The sequence below is a fragment of the Rutidosis leptorrhynchoides genome, chromosome 6 (assembly GCF_046630445.1).
Source record: "Rutidosis leptorrhynchoides isolate AG116_Rl617_1_P2 chromosome 6, CSIRO_AGI_Rlap_v1, whole genome shotgun sequence".
Taxonomy (NCBI): domain Eukaryota; kingdom Viridiplantae; phylum Streptophyta; class Magnoliopsida; order Asterales; family Asteraceae; genus Rutidosis; species Rutidosis leptorrhynchoides.
Window position 1 is genome coordinate 336,945,595 of NC_092338.1, and position 25,837 is coordinate 336,971,431.

At 35.3% G+C, this 25,837-nt stretch overlaps 1 protein-coding gene across 1 annotated transcript; it reads left to right on the forward strand.

The window, feature by feature from the left end:
* The first annotated feature begins 22,815 nt into the window (after positions 1 to 22,815).
* On the forward strand, positions 22,816 to 25,313 carry LOC139855731 (uncharacterized). Its single transcript, XM_071844982.1, has 2 exons — positions 22,816 to 23,688; positions 24,943 to 25,313. The coding sequence occupies exons 1-2, from the start codon at positions 23,551 to 23,553 to the stop codon at positions 25,273 to 25,275; spliced, it is 471 nt and encodes a 156-aa protein (XP_071701083.1). The 5' UTR covers positions 22,816 to 23,550; the 3' UTR covers positions 25,276 to 25,313.
* Positions 25,314 to 25,837: the final 524 nt, after the last annotated feature.

The following is a 25,837-nucleotide window of genomic DNA, read 5'->3' on the forward strand; positions in this document are numbered from 1 at the left end:
TAGAGCTTCTAAGGGATGCTTTTCCTCACTTAACATCACTACCATCATCTGTTAACGAAGCTAAGAAATTGACTAATGAGTTGGGACTTGGTTATCAAAAAATACATGCATGTCCTAATGATTGTATACTTTATTGGCGTGAGACGGAATCTCAACAATCATGTCATATATGTGGTGCTTCTAGATATGAAAATGATTTGGGAAATGAACAGGGCCAAGTTCTAAATCGCGAAAGTCAAATAAGCCTGCAAAAGTCTTGCGTTACTTTCCTTTAATTCCAAGGTTGAAAAGAATATATATGTGCGAAAAAACAGCAAAGGAAATGAGGTGGCACGATACGGGTCTTACGAATGATGGGAAGTTAAGGCACCCGGCAGATGGTCTTGCTTGGAAGGCATTTAATGTTTGGTATCCAGAGTTTGCCTCCGACCCTTGCTAGTGATGGATTTAATCCTTTTCGTACGATGAATTCATCATATAGAACATGGCCAGTGCTGTTAATTCCTTACAATTTACCACCCTGGTTATGTATGAAACAACAGTCTTTTATTCTTTCAGCTATTATTCTAGGGGCGAAAGGCCCTGGAAATGATATAGATGTCTATTTACAACCTTTGATTGAAGAGCTTAAATTGTTATGGGAGGGTGTGGATGCCTACGATGCTTTTTCTAAACAACGATTTAAGTTGAAAGATGCACTTATGTGGACCGTGAATGATTTTCCTGCTTATGGAAACTTATCAGGTTGGAGCGTGAAGGGTCGTGTGGCATGCCCGGTTTGTGCAGATTTCACTCGTTCGATTTGGTTAAACCATAGCAGAAGATTTTGGGACATCGTAGATGGCTTGAGAGAAATCACAATTATCAATTTGAAAAAGACCGATTTGATAATACTATCGAGGAAGAAGGTCCTCCAACCATGTCGACGGGATCTGATATACTAAAGCGATTAGGAGGTACACATTTTAAGTATGCAAAGTCAAATAAATCCTCTAAGAAGAGGCCACGTGAGGATGTAGGTTCTTCAACACATATGGATGAACCTGTGCTATTTGGGGATATAGATGATTTTTTGGAAGAAAGTATTAAGGACGAGCAACAATTTTGGAAAAAAAGAGCATCTTTTTTAATTTTCCATATTGGGAATACAATTTACTTAGACATAATCTAGACGTAATGCATATCGAAAAGAATGTATGTGATAATCTACTTGGAACTGTAATGAACTTGGAAGGGAAGACAAAAGATAATGAAAACGCTCGCAGAGATCTCAAGGAAATGGAAATAAGGGGTGACCTCCACCTTAAAGAGCGTCCTAACATGAAATCATACTTCCCCCCAGCATGCTATACTATGTCTAATGCCGACAAAACTAGCTTTTTACAATTGCTGAAAGATCTTAAAGTTCCCGATGGGTATGCTTCCAATATTTCAAGGGGTGTAAGCTTGAAAGATCGAAAGATTTTCAACCTTAAAATTCACGATGGGCACATTTTAATGCAAGATATATTGCCGATTGCTTTAAGGGCTTCAATGACTTCAAGAGCACAATCTCGAGTAGTTAAAGTTGTTTCTGATTTTTGCTCATTTTTAAGGGGTTGTGTGTTAAAGTTCTTGATGTTAATGAATTAGAAAAGTTAGAATATCAAGTCGTGCAAACATTATGTGAGTTAGAGCAGATCTTTCCTCCTACCTTCTTCACAATTATGGTCCATCTAACAGTCCACTTGATATCAGAGGCGAAACTTGGTGGACCTGTTCAATATAGATGGATGTATCCAGTTGAACGGTACTAATTCTCACTCTAAAAGAATATTTGTATAATATTTTTAATTTATAATAATTACTTTCTTTGTTATATATTACACTGAAAGGTATTTGAGGCAATTGAAGTCATATGTTGGCAATAAGGCTCATCCAGAGGGCTCAATTGCAGAAGGATATATTAAAGAAGAGTACCTTACGTTTTGTTCAAGATACTTTGAAGGTGTTAGAACTCTATTTAATCGTCCTCCTAGAAATGATGAGACTGTTCGAAACAAAGAGATATATATATATATATATATATATATATATATATATATATATATATATATATATATATATATATATATATATATATGCTTAATTCAGGTGGTCGTCAGTTAGGAAAGGTTAAAATTGTTGAGTTAGATGATAAGTCATTAGCTCAAGCACATCATTATGTTTTATTAAACCATTCCAAGATTCAACAATTGTATGAGTAAGTATATTTTTAGCTCATTGTTATTTATGTTCTAGATAATGCAACATATATATAAGTACAAGATCATATTCATTTTGTGTAGTCATTTTGTGGATGAACAACAAGCTCTTAGGAATGAAAGAATGGACACGGGGACAATAGAGAAATTAGTCGTTGATAAGTTTTCATGGTGGCTTCATGAACAGGTCACTACTGAAGTTCTATTATTTTTTTTTCCTTCCCTTTTTCTTCTTTGTATTTAAACTAACTTCTATGTTAAATAATGGTAGGTTCATATCTTAGAGAAAAACAAATGTGATGAAGAAGTATTGTCACTTCCTATAGCCCAAACATTTATGTCAAATTGTATAAAGGTTTCATAACAAACGGTTTTAGATCCTTACAAAGGTTTCACTATAGTGAATGCTATTCAGGACTCACAAGCGCATGTTTTGCGTCAAACAGGTTAGCGCGCAAACAGGTCAGATAATTCTTATAATATCTGTTTCGAATTTAATATAAAAGGAAAAGAAAGGTGGTTTTCATTGTGGGTGGAATAGCACGTTGGTTTCCAAAAAGCTAAAAGGAGTACTTTTTTATCATGTAACACCAACAATTAAAAGGAAATAAAAAACTGACACCAACACTGAAAAAGTGTACCTTTTTTGTCTTGTTTTATAACGGATAAAACAAAATAAAAGTCTGTGGCCAACAAAAAACATGTAAAAACAATCCTTTGTCGCCTGTTTCTCTCTATTCGTACAACTGTTCACACTGGTACATATTGCATGCATACATTATTACATATAAATTATATATACTGCATATTATAACCTACAAAGCTTGTCTCCCTTCTTTGGGAGCGCACGAAAGGTTACACCAAATATGGTCCGCACTCGATGGTTAGTGCATCGGAGCTTCATGCTCGATGGATGGCACTCTATACCTTGCGTTCGATGCTTAGCGTTCATCCCACAGAGTGTGCGCTGAATGGTTAGCGACTCGAAACTTCACGCTCGCTTGTTGCCAATGCTTCACGATTGACGCTCTCAATGTTTCGCGCTCTATACTTTGCTCTCAATGCTTGCGCCATGTTGGTTCACAACGTTAGTCCGCACCGCATCAGATTGTTCGTGCTAATTCGCACCATTGCATGTTGATAGCGCATAAGGTTACTTAAACACGTGAAAGTTGGCGCATGAATACTAGTTCAAGAAGATATGTTGGCACATGAAATATAGGTGTAACATCCCAAACCAATACGCGACAAAAACCATTGTAAATTTTAGCTAAAAAAAAAAATTTTTGCTGGCAGACTGTTTGCGCGCCGCGCGCCCCGGCTTGCGCGCCGCGCAAAAGCTGGCTGTTGCCGGTTGCCTTTAATGCGAAAAAGATGAGCGACTTCCCGACACATTTAGCCAAAACGCTTTTAACCGTACATTAATATATGTAAAACTAGCACATAACTAAGGTTTAAACGAGTTTTACAAAGTGGGGCCCACACGTGCCCAAAACGCCGCTAAGTGTAAAAATACAAATTTAATACAAATTAGAGTTTCGACCACAAAAAGTTTAATTGCCAAACGACACAACGAGCATGGTGTTTGGGGTTAAACTACCCAAGTCTCGGTCAAACTCCAAGCCAAAGCCAAAAGCGCTTCCTAATCATCAAAGCGGGAAACTTAATCCAAGGTAATGCCCTTACCCTTATCCACACACGAACCTATAAAAAGGTAAACAACGAGAGGGTAAGCAAAGCTTAGTGAGCAAAATAATTATACATATGCATATATAATCTACCTACTTGCATCACTTACACAACATCATACTCGGTTTAACATTTCGACAATCATACAACAATATTGTGCATATACCATAAACCGCAAATCCACGAGTAGCTAATAATACAATAGCATACGATTCATAATTAAATACATTCAATACATAATTCACGCAACCTTGGTTAACCAATTCGAACAAGGGAAACGGTACTTACAAGACCGTTGGAGTTCATAACATCCACTAGTGTTACTTACACACCGCGTAATCACTAATCCCCCGGGTGATGTCTTGAACACCGCGACTAACTCACCCTTACGACAATGTGGCGTCTTAAACACCGCGACGAATCCACACTTCATTCAATACAATGAGTGGTGTCTTAAACACCGCGACAATTCCACTCCCATGACAATGTGGTGTCTTAAACACCGCGACAATACCACATGTCAATTAAACAATGAGTAGTGTCTTAAACACCGCGACAATACCACTCTTCAAACATACTATGAGTAGTGTCTTAAACACCGCGACAATACTACTCGTTACCTAGAATGTGGTGTCTTAAACACCGCGACAATTCCACATTCGTACACACAAATAAATACATTATATACGTACACGCATAATTATTCCACTCACCTTAGCGCCAAGATGATGATTATGCACTTCCGATCTTCAAAGCAATCGTACCTAATACATAAGTACACATTCAATTACGCAACTAGTGGAATTAACCACAATACTTACACTTGAGCATTTAATGACCCAATATGCATTAAATAGCTCGACTATACCAAAATCGCCCATAAATGGCCAAGACTCAACTAACATCAATAAAGCTAGTGAATTAAAGTCTATTAACTTCAACTAGCATAAACTTAGGGTATTTCATGCCCATTTCACCCCATTAGGTCAACCTTGACTCATTTGACCCATTTTCAAGTGTTTCATCATTTATAAGAGTGCTAATGACTAGCAACTCGATTCAACACTTACAAAACCTCAAACACATGAATAAACCCTAGGTTAACACCCTTTGGGTCATCTTTCACCAATTTAACCCAACTAGGTCAACATTAATCATCTTGACCCATTTTAACACTTAACCCTAAAATCGGGTCATCTTTCGCCAAAAACCCTAACATTAACCAAGTTAGGTCCTAAAACAACTTTTAACGCTAGGTTTGTGCATTAATCACAAGCATTACTATCCTAGGTCCATTTTGACCCATTTGACCAATTTAAAGTCAATACACCCATTTGGGTCATCCACACCCAATTAACACCCATTTACTTATATAAATGTGTGCTAGTAATTAACTAACCTATTAGGGTTCATAAACATCAATTAGTACTATGAAACCCTAGGTTAGTTACCATTTAGTCTTCATGACACAATTTACCCAAGAACACCCCAAAATCACTAATAAATGGGTTTGATGTTCATCCTTTACTCCAAACCCTAACCCTTAAACAATTTACAACAAGGAATTAGGTTTAGAACTTACCGCCACAATCACCACGTAGCTAGTGACTAGATGAACAACTTTAGAACTCGCAATTCGACCCGAAATCGCCTCCTTCTTCCTTGATTCAAGCTTTCTCTCACTAAGTATCTCTCTCTCTCTCTAAAGTTTAGGTGGAAGGAGATAAGGTTGGTGGTAATGAAGCTATAACACTCCACAAACTGATCTTATGGCCTTTAGTTCGGATTCCATGTGATTTTACCAAAATGCCCATGCCATAAATTAAATAAAAAGAGGTGAGCTGTCAGCTCGATTTCGCGCGGCGCGCGAGTGGGTCGCGCGGCGCGCACCCGCCCAGATCAGCTTCTTTCCTCGTTTTAAATTATGTAACGAAACCCCACCATCCGAATCACTTATAATTACATGTTCACAATAAAATACACGGGTCTTACAATAGGGCTGGATATTAAACGTATTGTTTCACGCAAATAATCCAAAGGTGTAGTTGCTCATAGTGATAAATTAAAGTGAGGCGCACAATTTATAGTTAAAATTAAGGATTTCAATAAAAGTCTTCAAGCGGATACAAGGTATGCGACACATTTCCGCTTATTGCGATGTACTGTGCGAACAAAGTTACTTAGCGTTATACAATCTATTACACGCACCACATTATCTTGAAGTCGTTTTGGGTCTTATTAGACGCGAATGGTTCCCGCACATACCATTCACTCCGCGCATGATCTGCGCGCATATACAATTACGATCGCACGCATACGATCTTCGCGCATGAAGATCTGGGCATAAAGGTGGCACGTTGCGCATGAAGGCGACTCATGATGGTGGCACCCATTAAATATTTATGTTGCATATTTACCAAGTGACGACAGGAGAACAATCTGTTGTGCGTAAAGATGCCCTCAAACCGATGCGGTTAATGATTGAATGAAGGGGAGGAAACAATAAATGTAGCGCACGCAGGTTAGCACGCATTTAGGCTCATGCACGTTTGGTTCGCGCAGGTTTGGTTCGCGCGCACGTTTGGATCGTGCACGTTTGGTTCGCGCACGCCTGGTCCGCGCATGTTGGATAGGCGCATATACGAGCTTAGCACATGTATGGAGTTGGCACGTTAATAATAACGCCAAAACAGAATCAGGACCATCTTGTATACGTCCACCTTGTTCAACGGGATTTATACACACACCGTTTCTACCTACAATGAAAAAGTGAACCGCCTCAGATTCGCATATGTAAGTTTTCGTTGTTACTTTCGCAATAGATATATGTGGATTTTCTTTATTGTTGCTTATGGTCTAAGATAGTTGAAAAGAAAGAAACGCACAATTCTTGCGTTATAAGATAAACCCGAGTAGGGATCACTAGCACATAATTTACAATTAACGTGATTTGCGCAAGATTTATTCCACGATCGTTGTCATAATTTGCGCAAGATTTATACCATAGTAGCTAAAAAAAAACCCAATGGAAATATAACGCGCATTTAAGTCGCATGCTCGTCTCTTTAGGGTAACAAACGCGTTTGCACACACCCCCTTAGTACTATTGATATGGGGGATACCATAATGTGACAATAGAGATTTTAACGGATTAATTTCCCATGGTTACGAGGGTCTTACGTCAATAGTTAAGGTACACCCGACAAGAAGCACAACACTATGTTGTCCTTGCACGAGATTCTCTGAAAAAGGGGACCGCCTCTGCACGATGTCCTTTCCTCAGGACTACAGCTGGATTATTGCAGCATGCACACTTTTTCACGCTTACCGGTAGAATAGTACGATATTGTCCTTTCCGTCAGGGCTTACAGATGGAATGTTACGATGTTATCCTTTTCCTAATACCTAATTCGTCCACGAAATGTATCTCGTCCTTTAGTAAGGACGCCAACCTCAAAAGATCGAACGCTAATTTCAACCTAGTTAAAGAACGCAAGGAAATGACCGCGATACGCGAAGTCATTAACAAGCTTAGCCTAGTGCACCAACACAACACATCCGCTTAAGCGAATCAACTCGGTGGACTCAAATGATGAAGATAGGAGTTTTATCTGCATACGGGGATTCACACCCCAAGGTTGACACCACTAGTTCGGAGACACACGTCACTTCTACACTTTACAAGTGACACTCATCAATGTGCGGGTATGTATCCATCGCTATTTATCTGCTTATTTTTATTTGTCATGCTTCACAAGGTATGATTTATGAATGCTATTATGCAACGTGCGTATTTAATTAGCTTAAATCCATTTCTACTACAAAAATTAGCTTCTAAGGGAATGACGCGTTATTATTATTCTGAACGCCTTAGCGGTACTTTTACATGGTATATGCATATGATTTGTATGGTTTGCACATGATACAAATTCATATGAATGCACACCGCTTGAGACATTACTTGTTAAATCTGCATGATTTTCATAAATTTAATTTGCCCGACATTGCTTATCACTTGGTGCCTTTGATCAATTTTGAAAATGGTTGCAATCACTTATTAATTAATTTGATAAGGGTCATCTGCGTGCTTTCTCGCGAATATTTGAACCAATTAGATGTAAAGCGTCATGACCGTAGCAACTACCTAGGCGAGTACAAGTTTGTGTGTTATGAAATATTTCCATGCTTATCATTCCTACATGAATATCTTTGCTGTTGCTCGTAGTTTAATGAGTTTGCATGCGCTAAACTGCTTCTCCGTGATTATTGTGTAAACTGCCTCTCTTTGGTATATCTTGCATTTCTCATATTTCATATACATCTGGCTACATCTATCATAAACGCTTAAATCCTCTGGCGCTCGTCCTCAGCAATCTCGTCTGGTACAGTAACCAAGCCAGTTGAGTCGAGGACACTGGTAAACCGGTCCCCAAATGGGGAGACCCCTGCAAAGTTATCGAGGTCAGTAACACCAGAACTTACAAAATGGCATAGCTCAAGGGCAATCCAATTAAGCGGGCCTGACATGCTACCGCGCTTACGAAATGCTATATGTAACAGAGAAATTAGGAGAATTGATCACTCACCTACTTTGTCTAGACTTACATGTAATTACTAAAAGAACGCGCCTTTGTAGGTTGACTGTGTGCTGCGTTATTGTAAAAAACGTTTTTACGATTATATTAAAGCATTTTTCGGTTATGATTTCATGTACCTCTCGGAGCTGAATAGCTATTTGACTTAAACTACACGCGCACATTACAATACTGGCGCGTTCCTGCCTACTTAAGGGATGACTTTCTTTAGCTCCCACGAGGCAGAGGTTTGTTTGGCGACAGACTAGACTATTTTACCGGAGAGCGACGGTCATTGGGTTGACCTAGTTCCACCCGAGCAGACCTAGAGATCTGCAAGTCATGACTATAAACAGAGGCATTGGTCGCGCTTGACCCCAATCCTAAGTGTCGGCGCACTTAGAAGACTCTTTTACGCACACACGGGTGCACAATCAAAATGTATGCTGTGTGCACAACGGTATACACGGAGATTGGGCGCTGGCATGCCTTGAGTATAATTACGATTAACATCAAATGTATTTAATCCAAACATATTAACGTGTTCATTAACGATCTTACACACTTGATCATTACAATTATTATACTTGGCAAACAAAGTCGTTCAACACGCAATAAGACTTGATATGAGAATTTTTGTTAATATGGTTAACATGTATAATGGCAAGGGGGCTTATAATTGTCATTCGCTGTACATTGTATTAATGAAAATTTCTAAACAAATCAAAAGTCCATGGTCGCGCCTAGCCCATGGCATCTTTTACAAGTCCATGGTCGCGCTTAGCCCATGGCATCTTTCACATACCATGGTCGCGCCTATCCCATGGCATCTTTCACAAGTCCATGGTCGCACCTAGTCCATGGCATCTTTTACAAGTTCATGGTCGCGCCTAGCCCATGGCATCTTTCACAAGTCCATGATAGCGCCTAGCCCATGACATCTTTTACAAGTTCATGGTCGCGCCTAGACCATGGCATCATTCACAAGTCCATGGTCGCGCCTAGCCCATGGCATCTTTTACAAGTCCATGGTCGCGCCTAGTCCATGGCATCTTTCACAAGTCCATGGTCTCGCCTAGCTCATGGCATCTTTTACAAGTCCATGGTCGCGCCTAGCCCATGGCATCTCTTACAAGTCCATGGTCGCGCCTAGCCCATGGCATCTTTTACAAGTCCATGGTTGTGCCTAGCCCATGGCATCTTTCACAAGTCCATGGTCGCGCCTAGCCCATGGCATCTTTTATCAAGTTCATGGTCGCGCGCATCTCACGACATCCATTCTTTTACCATTCTTTCTTTTCTCCCCTTTTGATATTTATGAACTTTAGCTGAGTTCGACACCATGCGCAATGCTTGCGCATACTATCGAACTGGGGGGATTGATGATAGAGATGTTGGTCTTTTGCAAGATGACGACAGTGATGATATTTCGCGATCCGCATATTCGCGTATCTCGTGCATACACATCACGTATATGATTATTTTTGATCGCTCGCGAAGACAAGACACATTGGCTAAACTTGATGACAAATACGATGACGTGCCATGAATATGGCGTGCCATGAGATGACTTGCGCAACAACTAGAGGACGTCGCCACAATGCTGCACGAAGATGAAGACTACACGAAGACGAAGACTACACCATCACAAGACTTAGAGGGCCATCGTACATAAAAGGATCAACAAACAATAGATCACTAAATACAGAGACAAACGCGTCAACCCGCTGACCTTCTCTCTAGGTAACCTTGTTTGGTACAATAATAAGGCAAGCATAGTGTAGGAAACGGGAAGCTAGGGCCTAAACCGAAATCAGTAAACCCAGGTTCAAACGATTATTCTGAACCTGGGGACTTGGACATCAGCAAACCCAGGTTCGAACGATTATGCCGAACCTGGGGACTTGGACATCAGCAAACCCAGGTTCAAACAATTATGTTGAACCTGGGGACTTGACGATATGTATAGCTCATCAGACCAATTCTTGGGCATACAATGATGCGCATATGCACGTACTTCGAGCATACACATTGCACGCGACACGCACAAGATTTCCACGATAACCAAAACACATCATATAGACTCAACGACGAACATGTTGCGCGCATCGCGCATTACAAGAGCCAAGTGATTGGTGAGTAAGTATATTGACAATAGCGCGTTAACAGTAAAGCGTTCGGTGCGCACTAAATAAGCGCATGAATAGTTCCCCGAACTTCCAACCACGACGTCCCGAGATTACGAGATCATCACCATGAAGAGATTTTCCCGCCTCGACCGGCATCTACATAGCTCCGGGCTTAACCTTCGACAGTAACAAGTAACGTTCCTTGAACATAAATCCTAACTCTTATCAACGAGCCATCAATTTCGGCATCTCCGAATAATGGTGGGTTACATTTAACCACCCCGGCTGAGATCATCATTTCACATTGGGGTTATTCACGGTGTACCGGACCGGAGAGTTAAATACAAAAAACTCTTAAATCCCGCTTTATTTGATGACAAGCATGGATGAACCCTAGGTCGTTTATATGTATATGAGGCGCGGCTTATGACTAAGCACTACGGTACCCCGGATGACGATTGGGGCACACAAACACGATCGACTACTGCAGCACCCGCGCGCATCCGCATTATGCAGCGCCCGGTGACGTGACGCATTGTTGCATGGCGCAGGCTCCGCTAAAGCGCATCACACCTCATTGTGCTTGATATGCGGGCGCTCCCTGACCTATGGCGGTGGCATACTTGCAAGTTCGACATGATATATCTTCAACATATCACACTGAACTTGGGGGACTTGATGATGTGCGTAGCCCATCATGTTTTCTCATTGGGCTTGCACTTGGGCTTGAGCTAAGAAAAGTCCACAAGTCTCCTAAAAATCCTAAATCCCCTCTATAAATAGAGGGGTCATCATCACTTTCCATCCATCTCATCTTTCTCTCTCTATCTTGTCTCCACTCACTCTCTCACTCTCTCAAGGGTTTTTGCCTCCTAGGCTTTTTTCCCTCACGGCCGGTTCACCCGATCTAACCGGAAAACCTACCCGATTCAACCGGACGGCCCCCAACCATCAACCACCCTCTCGAGATCATCATCTCAATTCGGATTATCACGGTATCTGGACCGGAGTGTTGATGTCGTTAAACCCCAAAAACCCCTCCTCTTAATGTACTCAAGTATATCCCCGAATTATGCTTGAACACCTTACTTCACTATAAATATAACCCATAAGCCTCACACCTTTTTCACAAAAAATTCTTGGAAGCTCTCAAGTCTTGGAAAAATCTTTAAGGTAATTTGCTTATATATTTATTTTTTTTCTTTCAATTTTTTTTATTTACCAAAATAGTTTTTTTATTTAAATTTATTAAATTGAAAACTATAGCAAATTAATAATATTATTATGTTATAAATTTTATTAAACTTAAACCTAAGATTTAAAATTATATAATATGAATATCGAATAAGTATATATAATATATAATTATAATTAATTCTATGTTATAAAATAATTAATACTTAAATTATATATAATGTAAAAATATTATAAAAGTAATCGGTTTTATATATATTTTTTAAACCAAAACAATTAATAGAAAATAATATAATTTTTAATCGATTATTATTAATATTATTTAAACACCGAATATATATATATATATATATATATATATATATATATATATATATATATATATATATATATATTCGGCTATTATTATTTATAATAACTAATTTATATATTTTTTTATAAAAACAGAATAAAGAAATTTATTTATTAATTATAATTGGATATTTAAATATTTTTTATAATTGTAATCGAAAAATTAATTTAATATAATAAATCGGTTTATATAATTTTTTTATAAAAACCGAAACAAATATAACATATAAATATAAATAATTTAACTAACTGTATTTACGATAAACATGTATTTATTTATAGGGATGGCGCCCGCGGGTAACGGGCACGGGTTCTATATACCCGCGACCCGCCCGTCGGGTTGTTTTTTTTGCTTGTTGAGACCCGTTACCCGCCCGCGGGTTAAAAATCTTCGCCCATGCCCGTGACCCGTGGGTATCCATGACCCGCGGGTAATGATAATATACAACTTCGTTAAATTTCTTTTTGAAAAGCTAGATAATTTTATTAATTAGGAACTATATGTACAAGCTACATGTGTAAAATGACGTGTAAATCAAGTTTTTTACTTATATGTAATATTATATTTTTAATCATTATTGCATTATAAGGAAAATCATTGTTAAATTTGATAATTGTATGTATAAACTCGCGGGTAAATTAAAGAAAGTCTCATGAATTAGTGGATCGGGTTTTACCCGTGACGGGTAGTATGTACCCGCGACCTGCCCGCGACCCGTTGGCGGGTATATTTTTTTACCCGTACCCGTGCCCGCAGGTAGGATTTAATGATTTTACACGCCCATCACGGATCGATTACCCGCGGGTCACGGGTTTTTTCTCGCCCATTGCCATCCCTATTTATTTATTTATTTATTTATTAAGACTATGAAAATTATACATATATATAATATATATATATATATATATATATATATATATATATATATATATATATATATATATATATATATATATATATATAATTGGATTACATTTTTTTATATGCAATTATTTATTTTCTATTTTTTGAATATATATATATATATATATATATATATATATATATATATATATATATATATATATATATATATATATATATATGTATATATTTCGGCTATTTATTAAATATAAATATTAATACATCATTTTTATAAACACATGATTAATATTTATATAAAGATATAATAATTATTATATTCAAATTTGTATTTAATTATGAATTTAATAATAATATTTAATTTATTAAGATAACATAATAAATCTAATATAATATATAAGGTTTATTACTATAAATCTATTACTATAAAGTGCAATATCATCTTTATTTAAAATAGATTTACTATATATATATATATATATATATATATATATATATATATATATACACTAATATTAATATAATAATATAACGTAAAGTCAATAATTATATTTAAATAGTAAATACTATTTAAATACTTATAAAAACTAAAACTATTAGTATACGTATTATATTAATTTAATAACACAATAATTCAATAAATATAATAATAATACTTATAATTATACGAACATTTAATATATATATATATATATATATATATATATATATATATATATATATATATATATATATATATATATATATATATATATATATATAACGTGAACTTATATTATGTATATACTATACAAGTAACGTTTATTCGTGTTGTATTCCTATACACATAATACAAGTGAAAACTATAATCACAACGATAACTACCTAGAAGATCGTTCACGAAACTACATAGAAGATCGTTCAGATTAAGAAAAGATTGGAAACAGCCTGCAGCTGACAGAAAAACTATGCTGATAATCATCGAAAACCTTTAGAATTCCAAGTTGGTGATAAAGTTATGCTGAAAGTGTCCCCTTGGAAGGGTGTGGTTCGATTTGGTAAAAGAAGTAAACTAAGCCCGAGTTTTGTTAGACCATTCGAGATTACTGAAAGAGTTAGTCCCTTGGCTTATCGACCGGAACTACCTGATGAACTTAGCAGTGTACATGATGTATTTCACGTCTCGAATCTGAAAAAGTGTCTTGCTGATGACGCTCTTATTATTCCTTTGGATGACCTCCGCATTGATGATATAATGCACTTCATAGATGATCCTGAAGAGGTTATGGACCGAGAAATTAAACGCTTGAAATAGAGCAACAATCATATAGTAAAGATCCGTTGGAATTCACGTCGTGTCCCCGCGTATACCTGGGAATGTGAAGACCAAATGAAACGAAAATATATACATATCTTCTCAAACGCTGATTAAGAGCAACGTCTCTATCCATTGATCTCTGGTCAACTGGTTGCATGATAATGATTACCAACACGAACTCTAAGTGTCACGGGGTAACTTGTTTAGCTTCGATATTATACGTTCATGGCATTTTCTTTTGATATGTTTATATCAATCTTTATAACTAAATCTTGTGGTCTAAAAACAACTTGGTTATTATTTATAAACCTATGAATTCACTCAACCTTTGTGTTGACATTTTAAGCATGTTTTGTCTCTAGTGATTTAGCTTATTGATACATGATGATTACTTGCTGCCTGCATGGAATCCACATTTATCATTTACCATTTTATTAAACATTTCACTACTATTATTTCATAATGATGTAAACATTGAATCTTAATTTCCGCTGCAAAACTCATATAATGATATTTTTAAAACGTCTCATTTAGAGTCATTCTTTTATTTACAATTTGTGTTATGATATTATGAGTCATTATCTCTGGTTCATTTTGGGGTGTGACAATCACATATTTTTGTGTACTGTCACACCCATAATTCTTGCCAACTCAGATTCAATATGTGTGGTTCTTATAACTGAGATAACTACTCTGCCACAATTACATGACATAGCGATATGCAATGGTTGTTATATGTAGTTTCTTTTTGTTTCGACTTTCTTTGTGTAGATGTGGACCCTTTGATGTGTTGTTTCAAGCAAGGTTGCAAAAGACGCGAGACGGGGTCGAGACGGTTGGGTCCTAAAAGGGTCGAGACGGGGTCGAGACGGAGGTCTAGACGGATGTTGACTAACGTTGGCTTTTAAATAAAAATGTTATATATTGTATGTATATATATATATATATATATATATATATATATATATATATATATTGTACATTACATTATTCCAAACATAAGCATTTCACACATGTTTAAATACTTCAACATTTCAAACATAAAAAAAGAAACCCTAAGTAATAGCATAGCGTTTAATTTTTTTTTTTTTTTTTTTTTTTAAAAAAACTTGAAAAAAACAAAAAAAAAACCCGTTTTTCCCCGTCTCGGACCGTGTTTGACCGTCTTTTGACCGTTTTTGGCCGATTTCCGTTTTTTCAAACGTTTTATGAATAAACGGGACGGGGCACTCCAAAATCCGTCTACACCCCCGTTTTTTCCCTTTTTTACAACACTGGTTTCAAGTGATTATGAACTGGGATGGGACTACTCGCTGCTACACGACCAACTTCAATGGTATCATGCCTTAGTGTGCAAGGGTCCGCGATTAGTTGCCAAGAAATCCGGGTTCAATTCTTTGGGGCGGAAGGTTTTTTCTCCAATTTTCTGCGATTAGTTGTCAAGCAACCCATGCAAATTCGCTGTTCAAAAATTACAAAAAAAAAAACTAATAAATAACTACCTTTTTATTGCTTAATGCAGATTAAGATGTTGAATTTGCATTTCCAAATGATCGATATCGATTTGGGCTTATTTCTTCTGGCTCCACCGATGCTATTATAATATGGGTAATATTTGACAATCATTATTTTTAAATAAATATTTGATAGTCAATTGTCCTTTTTGTGTAAATAGCCTTACCACGTTGACTTTTGATCAGCACAACTGGTTTTTGGGATACAATGACACCAGCACTGCAAATTATATTGGGTAAAAGAGTAAGCATTGATATACCTCAAGTTGTGAGATGGGAAAATTTAACAACCTCCAAGAAAAAGCCTCACGTATGCTATGCAGCTTCGTTTGCTGGGTAGACTCTAATTTTGACTTTTTCTTTAAAACGATGGATTTTTTTTTAATTACATGGATTTAAGTAGAGGTGGCAATTGCAACTAGAGCTGTAAATGAGCCGAGCTACTCGTGAGCTACTCGAGTTCGGCTCGCTAAAAACTCTATTCGAGCCGAGCCTAAACGAGCTCGAGCCCAAGTTCGAGCCTAAGTTACGGATCGTTTAATAAACGAGCCCGAGCTCGAGCTTTAGATGTCCAGCTCGTTTAAGCTCGCGAGCCTAAACGAGCTTTTATTATTATTATTATTATTATTATTATTATTATTATTATTATTATTATTATATATATATATATATATATATATATATATATATTATTTACGGTACTATTTTTACTTATATACTGTAGAATAAATTATATATATATATATATATATATATATATATATATATATATATTATTTACGGTACTATTTTTACTTATATACTGTAGAATAAATTTAAAACAATAACATGAAATGGGCGGTAACTTAGGCCACACGCAGTGGTTAGTGAAAGGAGCCGCCACCCGTCCGCCACCGGGTCACCCCCACCACCACCATTCCGCCACAGCTGCCGCCAGTGAGTCCCCTCACCCTTCTAACGTTCGACTTTGTGGGGCCCACCTTCTTCCTTCTCCTTTTCTTCTTCTTCTTTCTCCTTTTCTTCTTCTTTTTTATTTCTTTTTTATTAATTTCTTCAATATAAATAACATTGATTATGGGTTACATCTGTATTTATTTTGGCCAATTAGGAATTTTGATTAAAGATTTGTGATAAGGTGATATCTTTGTTGTTTTTAGGGTTTCATAAAATTGGGGAAGAAGGGTGACGTACAGTGGTGGGTTGCATCCGTATTTATTTTTATTTTTTATTTTTTTCAGTTTATAAATGTTATTTATATTTATATTTTAAGTTTTAAATAATAATAAAAAATGGGTAAAGTGGGGTAGTGAAGTTTATGATTGTGAGTGTTTAGTGAAAGGAATGTGAAAAGAATGTTAAAGAGTTTGTGCTGATGTAGAGGAGAGAAGTTCAGTAAAAAGAGAGAACGGTTGCATGTGGCCTTATAGCTCCAATCAATAGGCTTCAGCCTTTAATTATTTCCATATTCCCAAGGTTTTTCCCGAGTTCCAACCTGACTATTTCAACTTTCAATCTTCTCAATGTTTAATTATTACTCCTTTTCTTTACTCAATTTTATCGCTATCATATCTGTTCTCTATATCTTTTGATTCTATTAACCTCTGCCTTTCGTTCTCAAAAGTTAATTAGAACTTCGAAGGTAAAACATGAAATCCCTTAATCCATTATTTTAAGTTGGGTAAGAATATTTCAAATAGCTACTCACTTCTTCATATATATACTGTACTTAATATTTAGAGAGTTATTTATATATGTAGCATACTTATTTGTGTAAAATCAAATGTTTGACTATGTTCCTCATTTCACCACAACAAGAAGCCAGGTTTTGAGTTTAAAGGTATGTTTTCTTTTATGAGCTTAACAATAACACCAATCAAAGAAGTATAACTTTCTCTATGACATTTACTTCATATGTTACTTTGTTTTCTTTCATACAGGTTATATTTTGGCTGAATGGAAAACGTTGTTTGTGTTGAAGTATGGAGACGTTTAAACAACAACAAAACAGGTCCAGGTGACAGATGCGGCGCATCTTGACATGGATGCGGCGCATTCATGGAACGTTTTATGCCGAAGGTTTTGGATGCGGGACATTGAGCTGATATGGCGCATCAAAACTGAGTGATGCGGCGCATCACTATCCCGATGCGGCGCATCAGGGTCTGAGCATTGATCCTTCAGTCGAGAATTGAATTTGTAATCGTGGAAAGACACTGTGATGCGGTGCATCTCTTTTAGATGCGGCACATCACCCTCCTGGCAGCAAGCTGGCACCTTTTATCACATGGGATTCGAACTAGTTTGGTCTACCTTTCACTTTAGGTGCAAAGTGGGATACTTTACGCCTAAAAATATGGCCGTGGACATGCTATTAGTTGGTGGAAAGCAAGCTAGTTGGTAAACAAAATGATTACTTGTCATGATGAAGATTCCTAGCTAGTTGTTCTTGGTGTTCTTGTTTCTCCTATATACAGAACTCATTGTATGCAATTGTAACACACCACTCTCAAATATTCAGTAATAAAACGATCTCTAGTTGGTCCGTGGACTAAAGCAATCACACCGATTGCATATAACCACGTTATATCTTGTGTCGTTCTTACATTTCTTGCATTTTAATCTTTCGTTCATTAAGTGGGTTAAGTGATCTTGATAGTATCACTACTTGGCTAGTAGTCTTGTAGAATTACTAGCGTTGTTTGGGTCCTAATATCCTAACAGTTTGAAGTTGGAATCCAGAAGTATATTGCTTGCTGATGTTGCTTTGTTTTCATTATTATGACTTATGACTTATTGAATTGAACTTGGAATTGAGGCCACATGTTTTTTCATCTTGTTTAGAAGTTGTTAAAAGATTAGCATGATTGAATTGTTCTGTATTTTTTGCTGAATACTCTTGTTTATATGTATATTTATACTTTTTCTCGGACAAATTTGTAATCCTAATCTTTCCATTGAGAAGCTACAAACTTTTGTTTTTATACATAAGTATTCAATTTAGAAGATATTAATATTACTCTAGTAAATGATCTTATAACTAAAATACTCTAACAAAATTAAACAGATAAACAAACTCGAGCTTTTGCTTAACGAGATCGAGCTTTTTCTTAACTAGCTCGAGCTCTCTTGAATTTTTAAGAAACACGAGCCGATAACGAGCCGAGCTCGAGCTTTTGACATATTTCACGAGCCAAGCTCGATCTTGAAAATGAAAGCTCGACTCGAGCCGAGCTCGAGCTTTATAAAAATCAAACGAGCCGAGCTCGAACAGTCCTAAGCTCGGGCTCGGCTCGGCTCGTTTACAGCTTAAGTTGAAATGATTCAGATGAGGTAACTTTGCTATCTCTGCACCTTTTTTTCCAGCTCTCTAGCATCTACTATTTCATTTGTGGTGCATGATAGAACCTCAAATAGTTTATTTACGAAGTTTAAATTTAATAATGTTTGCGTTCTTCAATTTTATTTTTATCAACTGGTCACTTTTCTCATGATAAATGCAATGTAATTAGACCTGATCAAATTTCAATAATATACCCCATGTCAATGACACAAGTATATGCTTATGGAACAAAGTCAAACTTTACACAATGATTATTAGCAACAAAGTATATGATCAAAAAATGGCATCATCTACTTCATGGCTAAACTTTATTTTTAATGTAGTTCAACATGAATGAGCGCTTATTCTATGTACCATTCATTACATCTTTTGAAGGGGCGCTTATTCTATGTACCATTTATTACATCTTTTTTACGTGTGTTCTTTTACATTGTTGGTAATATAGTGAATATCATAAGATGACTCCCTTATTGTTACAAATGATAATTTATGAAGGGTAATGATGGTTGTATGTGTATACAAACAAAATTTTCTCAACTGATCGCCTTCAATGTGTCAAAATGAGTGCAAATAGGAAAGTTTTTCAGCTTCTACGCTACGTGTTGACCATGGACAAAAATGGATAGAAATTACAAGGTTTCTTCTTTTTTATCTTTTTCTTGAACTGTTCATATACTTTGTTACTCATCGTTTTGATTATGCTTTTTTCAAGTGTAGTGATCAAGATATTTTTAAATTAGATAATGTTTGGTTTGCCTACCTATATCGCTACCATTATCTCTTATTTAAGAATTATGAGGTTTAGATTTATCATGAATCTTATTTGATAGTTTAATTATCACCAACTATGTTAGTGTTAACTGTAATTATTGAAGTATTGATTTTGTGACTTTAATTTTACAATCGACATAATGAAGTTCAGGTAAAAATACTTGAACATAAAAATGTTACTTCTAATATCTTTAATACTGCTGCTCAAGAAAAATTATTCTTATAATCATTTTAATTAGTTTTTTGATAATTGTTTTTACCAAACTCGTGTATTCACGAGTCTTTCAACTAGTATACTTATATATACGTATCATTCGTCTTGATTAAAGTATTCCAACATAACTTATTGTTTGGAAACCTAATATTTTCACGAGGAAAAAGTCGAAAATAATTACAAGAATGATTTAGTTAAACTGCGTACAGTAGAATAAAAAATACTCGTAAAAAATATTGCCCTCTCAGTATAAACAGAACAAATCTTATCCCGTTTATTTTCTGTTTCTTGTGGTCATTAATAAATGCAAAATTTAATCACATAAAATAGATAAACGTAAATCATCTGTCGGATACGATATTTTTAACTTGACTTTACACACAATTTCATTCTCATACGTACCACAAGTCATTCTCCATGACTTTTTCAAGAAAACTTATCCAACTCAATTTAGATTAAGCTAGTTTAAAAAGCAAACCTTTTTTAATTTTGTACAACTTGAAATTTAAATATCCACAACTACCTAATAGAATATGCCACCACGGTTTCCTATTTGCTGGCTATTGACTACTTTCGAATAGGGAGGTGATATTTCCACCCTCCGTTTTACTCCTTCCACCAATATTTCAATCCATTACCTAAAATACCCCTCCAAATTAAATGTTCAGTAATAAAGTTTTGCATTACCCGTTCATGTTCTCTTTCCCTTCTCATTTACCCATTTCCCTCTCTCTTCCATATTATTCCATCTACATACAAACACGGTGTTACAAAATTATTGCTCGACAGTTTAATATATTAAAAATTATTGATCTCAAAAGTGTTGAAGAACCAATAGACCTCCTTCAATTATTATTTAACTGAATAACAATGGTTCATCCCATTATCATCGCTTTTCATATGTAAGGATTAATTAATATGGAAAGAAGAGTACATTTGCAATCCACTCATCTTCATATATCCCTTCCTTTCTCCATAATTGTTTCATCTTTTAAATTACTCATCACCATCAATTCATTTCATCCGAAATTTTACTCAAATTATTAAGCATAACTCAATACTATTCAATATGCATTATTACTGTCAGGTATCTTATCATATAAAACAGATCTAAAAGCGTTTTTTTGATGAAAATAGAATAGAAATATACTATAATATGATAAATGGGAGATGGGAGGTTGATGAGGAGTAGATGGGAAAAAATGGAAGAGAGAGAAATGGGGTAAATGAGAAATGAGTCAGATGAGAATTGAATATTTATTTAATAGGGGTATTATCGGGAACAAGGTGAAAAAAATGGTGAAAAGAGTAAAAAGCAATGTGGAAATATCAATTCCCTACAACAAAACAGAAACTTTTTAGGAATACATAATGAACTATCCATATTTACACATTGATATATACATGACAAAACTAGCTGTTAGCTTTTTATATGTATTTACTCGTTTGGCAGAGTAGCTGTTGAAACTATTAAAATAAAGAGTAAAATGACAAAAAGCTAGAACCAAAAAACTAAACACTACTTCTAGTAGCTTTTAGCTTTTAATTTTTTCACTCCCTCAAAAAACTTTAAGCTCTTGCAACCTAACAAAACTTTTTATTTAATAGGAACTTTTTCATAAAAACAAAAAATTTAAAAAAAAAAAAAAAAAGAAGCGCACACTGAGTGAATATGGCGCCTCCATTTTATTTTTTTAATTTTTTTTTTTTTTTGAGTGCGTAAAATTGATTGCTGGAAACGTCACTCTACAACCCATACAAGATCCTGTCACTTTCTTGGGTAAACCCTATATTCAAGATTCTTGATGTTTTCCCAAATTTATTCTTTCAATAATTTATTTCGTTGATATTGACATATGGGTATTATAAAGTTTCAAACTTTTTTCAGATATGATATTAAGAAGAGTGATAGGTATGATGATGGGTTGTTTTGGCATTAGCTGTTTGAAAAGTGTTGATCAACCAACAAGACCAATATTACCTTCAGATTGTGATACACCATCTGCATCATCAGATGATGTTGATTCTAAATCATCATCATCATCCTCAATATCATCATCATCATCATCATCATCATCATTTTTATCATCATCAGGTAGAATTAAACTTAGTGATGGAAGGTACTTGGCTTACAAAGAAGGAGGAGTTCCCAAGAACCAATCAAATTACAGAATTATTATTGTTCATGGATTTGCAAGCAATAAAGAGATGAATTTTATGGCTTCTCAAGTACATACACATAAACCCATTATATCTATTTACATATTTTGTTTGTAAATCTATATACTCCGTACTTTATTGCATTTTTTGTATAAAAAGTTCATGCTCAAGTCAAAGGGCAACTAGCCTGACGATATCCAAGTAACCTAGAGTTGTGTGTTCAATCGCATTTGGAATAAACTGAAATATTTGTTGGTAGTTATGTGTTGAAATTTGTCTTAAAAATTGTCATAACCAAAAGATCAGGGGCGGATTCAGAAACTTTTTTCGATGGGGGCAAAACGTAAAAAATGGAGAAAAAAACGTCAAACTTTAACATAAAAATACAATAAAAAAATTTCGATCGTTGGGGGCGGCCGGCCCGCGTGCACCCCCTCCCTCCGCCCAAGATGGTCATCTTTCAAGGTTTTACGGACCGATGTAGATTTTAAATTCAAGAAAAGATCCGTTGAACTTTGATTTTAGAATTAGGCATAATAGTTTATGTGGTGATTGATTGTATATTTCAGAAATTAATGGATGAATTGGGGATTTACCTTGTACAATTTGATAGAGCTGGATATGGAGAAAGTGATCCATACCCAAAACGGTCACTAAAAAGCGAAGCTTCAGATATTCAGGAACTTGCTGATCAGTTGCAGCTCGGACCCAAATTCTATCTAATTGGTGTGTCTGTAGGATCTTATCCTACATGGAGTTGTGTCAAGAACATACCTGAAAGGCACAAAAACACAATCTCTATTTCTTTCTCAATAGTGACTAGTAACAATTAGAGATGACTATTTTGACCCATTTATTTATATATGGGTCAATTTGGGTTATATGTCATCTTTAATCGCTTAAACTGGGAAAAATATTAACTGAAAATATAGGGAAACTTGCCAAAAACGCCGACTTAACAACCAAGTTAATGACCCATTTTGACCCGTTATCCAACTAGCTTTACATGTCCATTTTACCACTAATTAAGTAATAATGTTGTGGGACTAACAGTATTGAAATGGTGCATACTTGGTCTGTTAGTCCAGGTTAGCAGGAGCGGCTCTAGTAGTTCCATTTATAAACTACAGATGGCCATCACTTCCTTACGATCTCATTCATGACGATTACCGAAGAAATCTATCAAAATTGACGGTCTGGATTTGCCGCCATATGCCAAGATTGCTACAATGGTGGTTGACTCAGAAAATGTTCCCTTCATCATCTGTTCTTGATAGAAATCCAACTTTTTTTAGCAATAAAGACTTGGAAGTCCTGAAAAACACCCCTGGATACCAATTGCTCAGTAAGGTAAAATATTGGTTTATCTTGGAATAATTATTTTCTAATATTTTGGTAGACAGATTATCTCTGTTTTGGGGTCAATTAACCATTTTTGCATAATGAGTTTCATAACCATCACAAGCTAGCCCAGTGGTCCAGTGTTGTAAACGGCGGCCGTCTCGATCGACTAGTCGGATTGGTGACTAGCATGCCCCGTTTCACCAAAAAATGTCTAAATAATCAGTCAACGGTAAAAAGTCAAGTCAAAGTTAGTCAAAGCCTTCAGTCTTTCTGAGTCGGTCAAAGTTCATATTGCTCAAAGTTGGCTCACACTTTTAATATTTTTTAAACCCAGATTTTGTATCAAATATATACGTTTGAAATAAGTATGTTTGATCTTTACCCAAAAAAAAAAAAAAAGTTAATATTAAAATCTTATAATGATGATTTCATTATTAGGCTAATTCCTTTGTTAAAAAAAATCAAAAAGAAAAAGAAAAAAATCTAAGCATGGTGGGTGATTTCATTAATCTAAATAATTTTGAATTAAAATTAAATCTTATTAATTAATTATTATTATTAAATCTTATTAATAATTATTTTAATTATTAAAATTAAATAATTTTGAATTATTTTAATTAATTAATTTGAAATGAGTACGAGAAGTTATAAAAGCTAGGCAGGAGGAAACAATTCTAAATTATATTTTAATTTACACTTTTAAATTAAAATGACAACCAATATTATCTCTTATGATTGAATGTGGATTGTTTAATATGCATTTTAGGTGTTTGATGAAATGTTCAATTGACGAGTTTCTTAGTCGGACTTTGTGGTTCCACGAGTCATTAAACTAAATGACTTTAGCATTTACGTTCACTTAATACCTAAAACATATCATTAAACTGTTTCGTTTAAACAAACCCGTGGTTTCACGGGTCATTTCACTAGTATATATAGTATATGCTATCATATAAAAGTCAACGTCCTACTCGACCGACTAGTCTCCTTCTCGCGACTTTTCCAACCTTTGTTGGGGTCCGGAAACCTTACAAGTCACAAGAAGCATATCTTGAGTGGCAACATAAGGGTCGTAAACCGGTAACGGAATTACCCAGTTAGGACACGTACATGTAAGTAAAAGTAATAGCCCGCACCGGGTAGACCGAACATGAAAAATTTTGTTCGTTTAGCCGTATATGCATAAGGAGTTTCATACTAATGTGATTATCCTTACTTTCTTAAGATGAATTTATCAAATTTTGTCCTGAACTGCAACAGAGTAAGTTGAAAGATGAACCGATCTTTCATAGTCTTCGTAAAGACTTTGTTGTTACGTTTGGGAAATGGGATTTTGATCCGTTGAGTCTAGGCAACCCGTTTGGTCAAAGTCAAAGGTGTGTCCACATTTGGCAAGGTTATGAAGACAAAGTTGTACCTGTTGAAATACAAAGGTATATTGCAACAAGGCTCCCATGGATCAAGTACCATGAAGTTCCTGATGGTGGACATTTGCTTGTGTATGATAGTCATGTTTGTGAAGCCATTTTAAGGTCACTTTTACTTGGTCAAGATCCTCCTCCATTATACAAACCTAAATTTGATTCAAATTAATGATTCTTGTAACTCTGATAGGTAAATTATTTGAGAAATGTATCATATGTTTGCTTTAGTTTTAGTTGCTTTAATCTTGTGACTTCTTCTTCTATACAAGACTCAGATTCAAGTACATTAATTAAAACATTTATTTGTGAACATGTCAATCTTGATGATGATGATGATGATTATTATTATTATTATTATTATTATTATTATTATTATTATTATTATTATTATTATTATTATTATTATTATTATTATTATTATTATTCATTTCTATTTTCAACCAAACTAACATTACTCCCATATACTAAATAATTATGGTGAAAAGTTAGGTGCTGTTTATTTTTTAAGATGTTTTATGTCTTATGTCTTTAACCATGTCTGCCAAAGAAGATGTGGTCATGAAGTCTGCAAACTGAAAATAGAAGACTGTTTGTTTTTTTGTCTGTCAAATTTCAAGTTACACTATTATATTTTTACCAAATCTCCACTCACAAAAGTCTCACATCAATTTACGATTATTGTTATTATTATTATTATTATTATTATTATTATTATTATTATTATTATTATT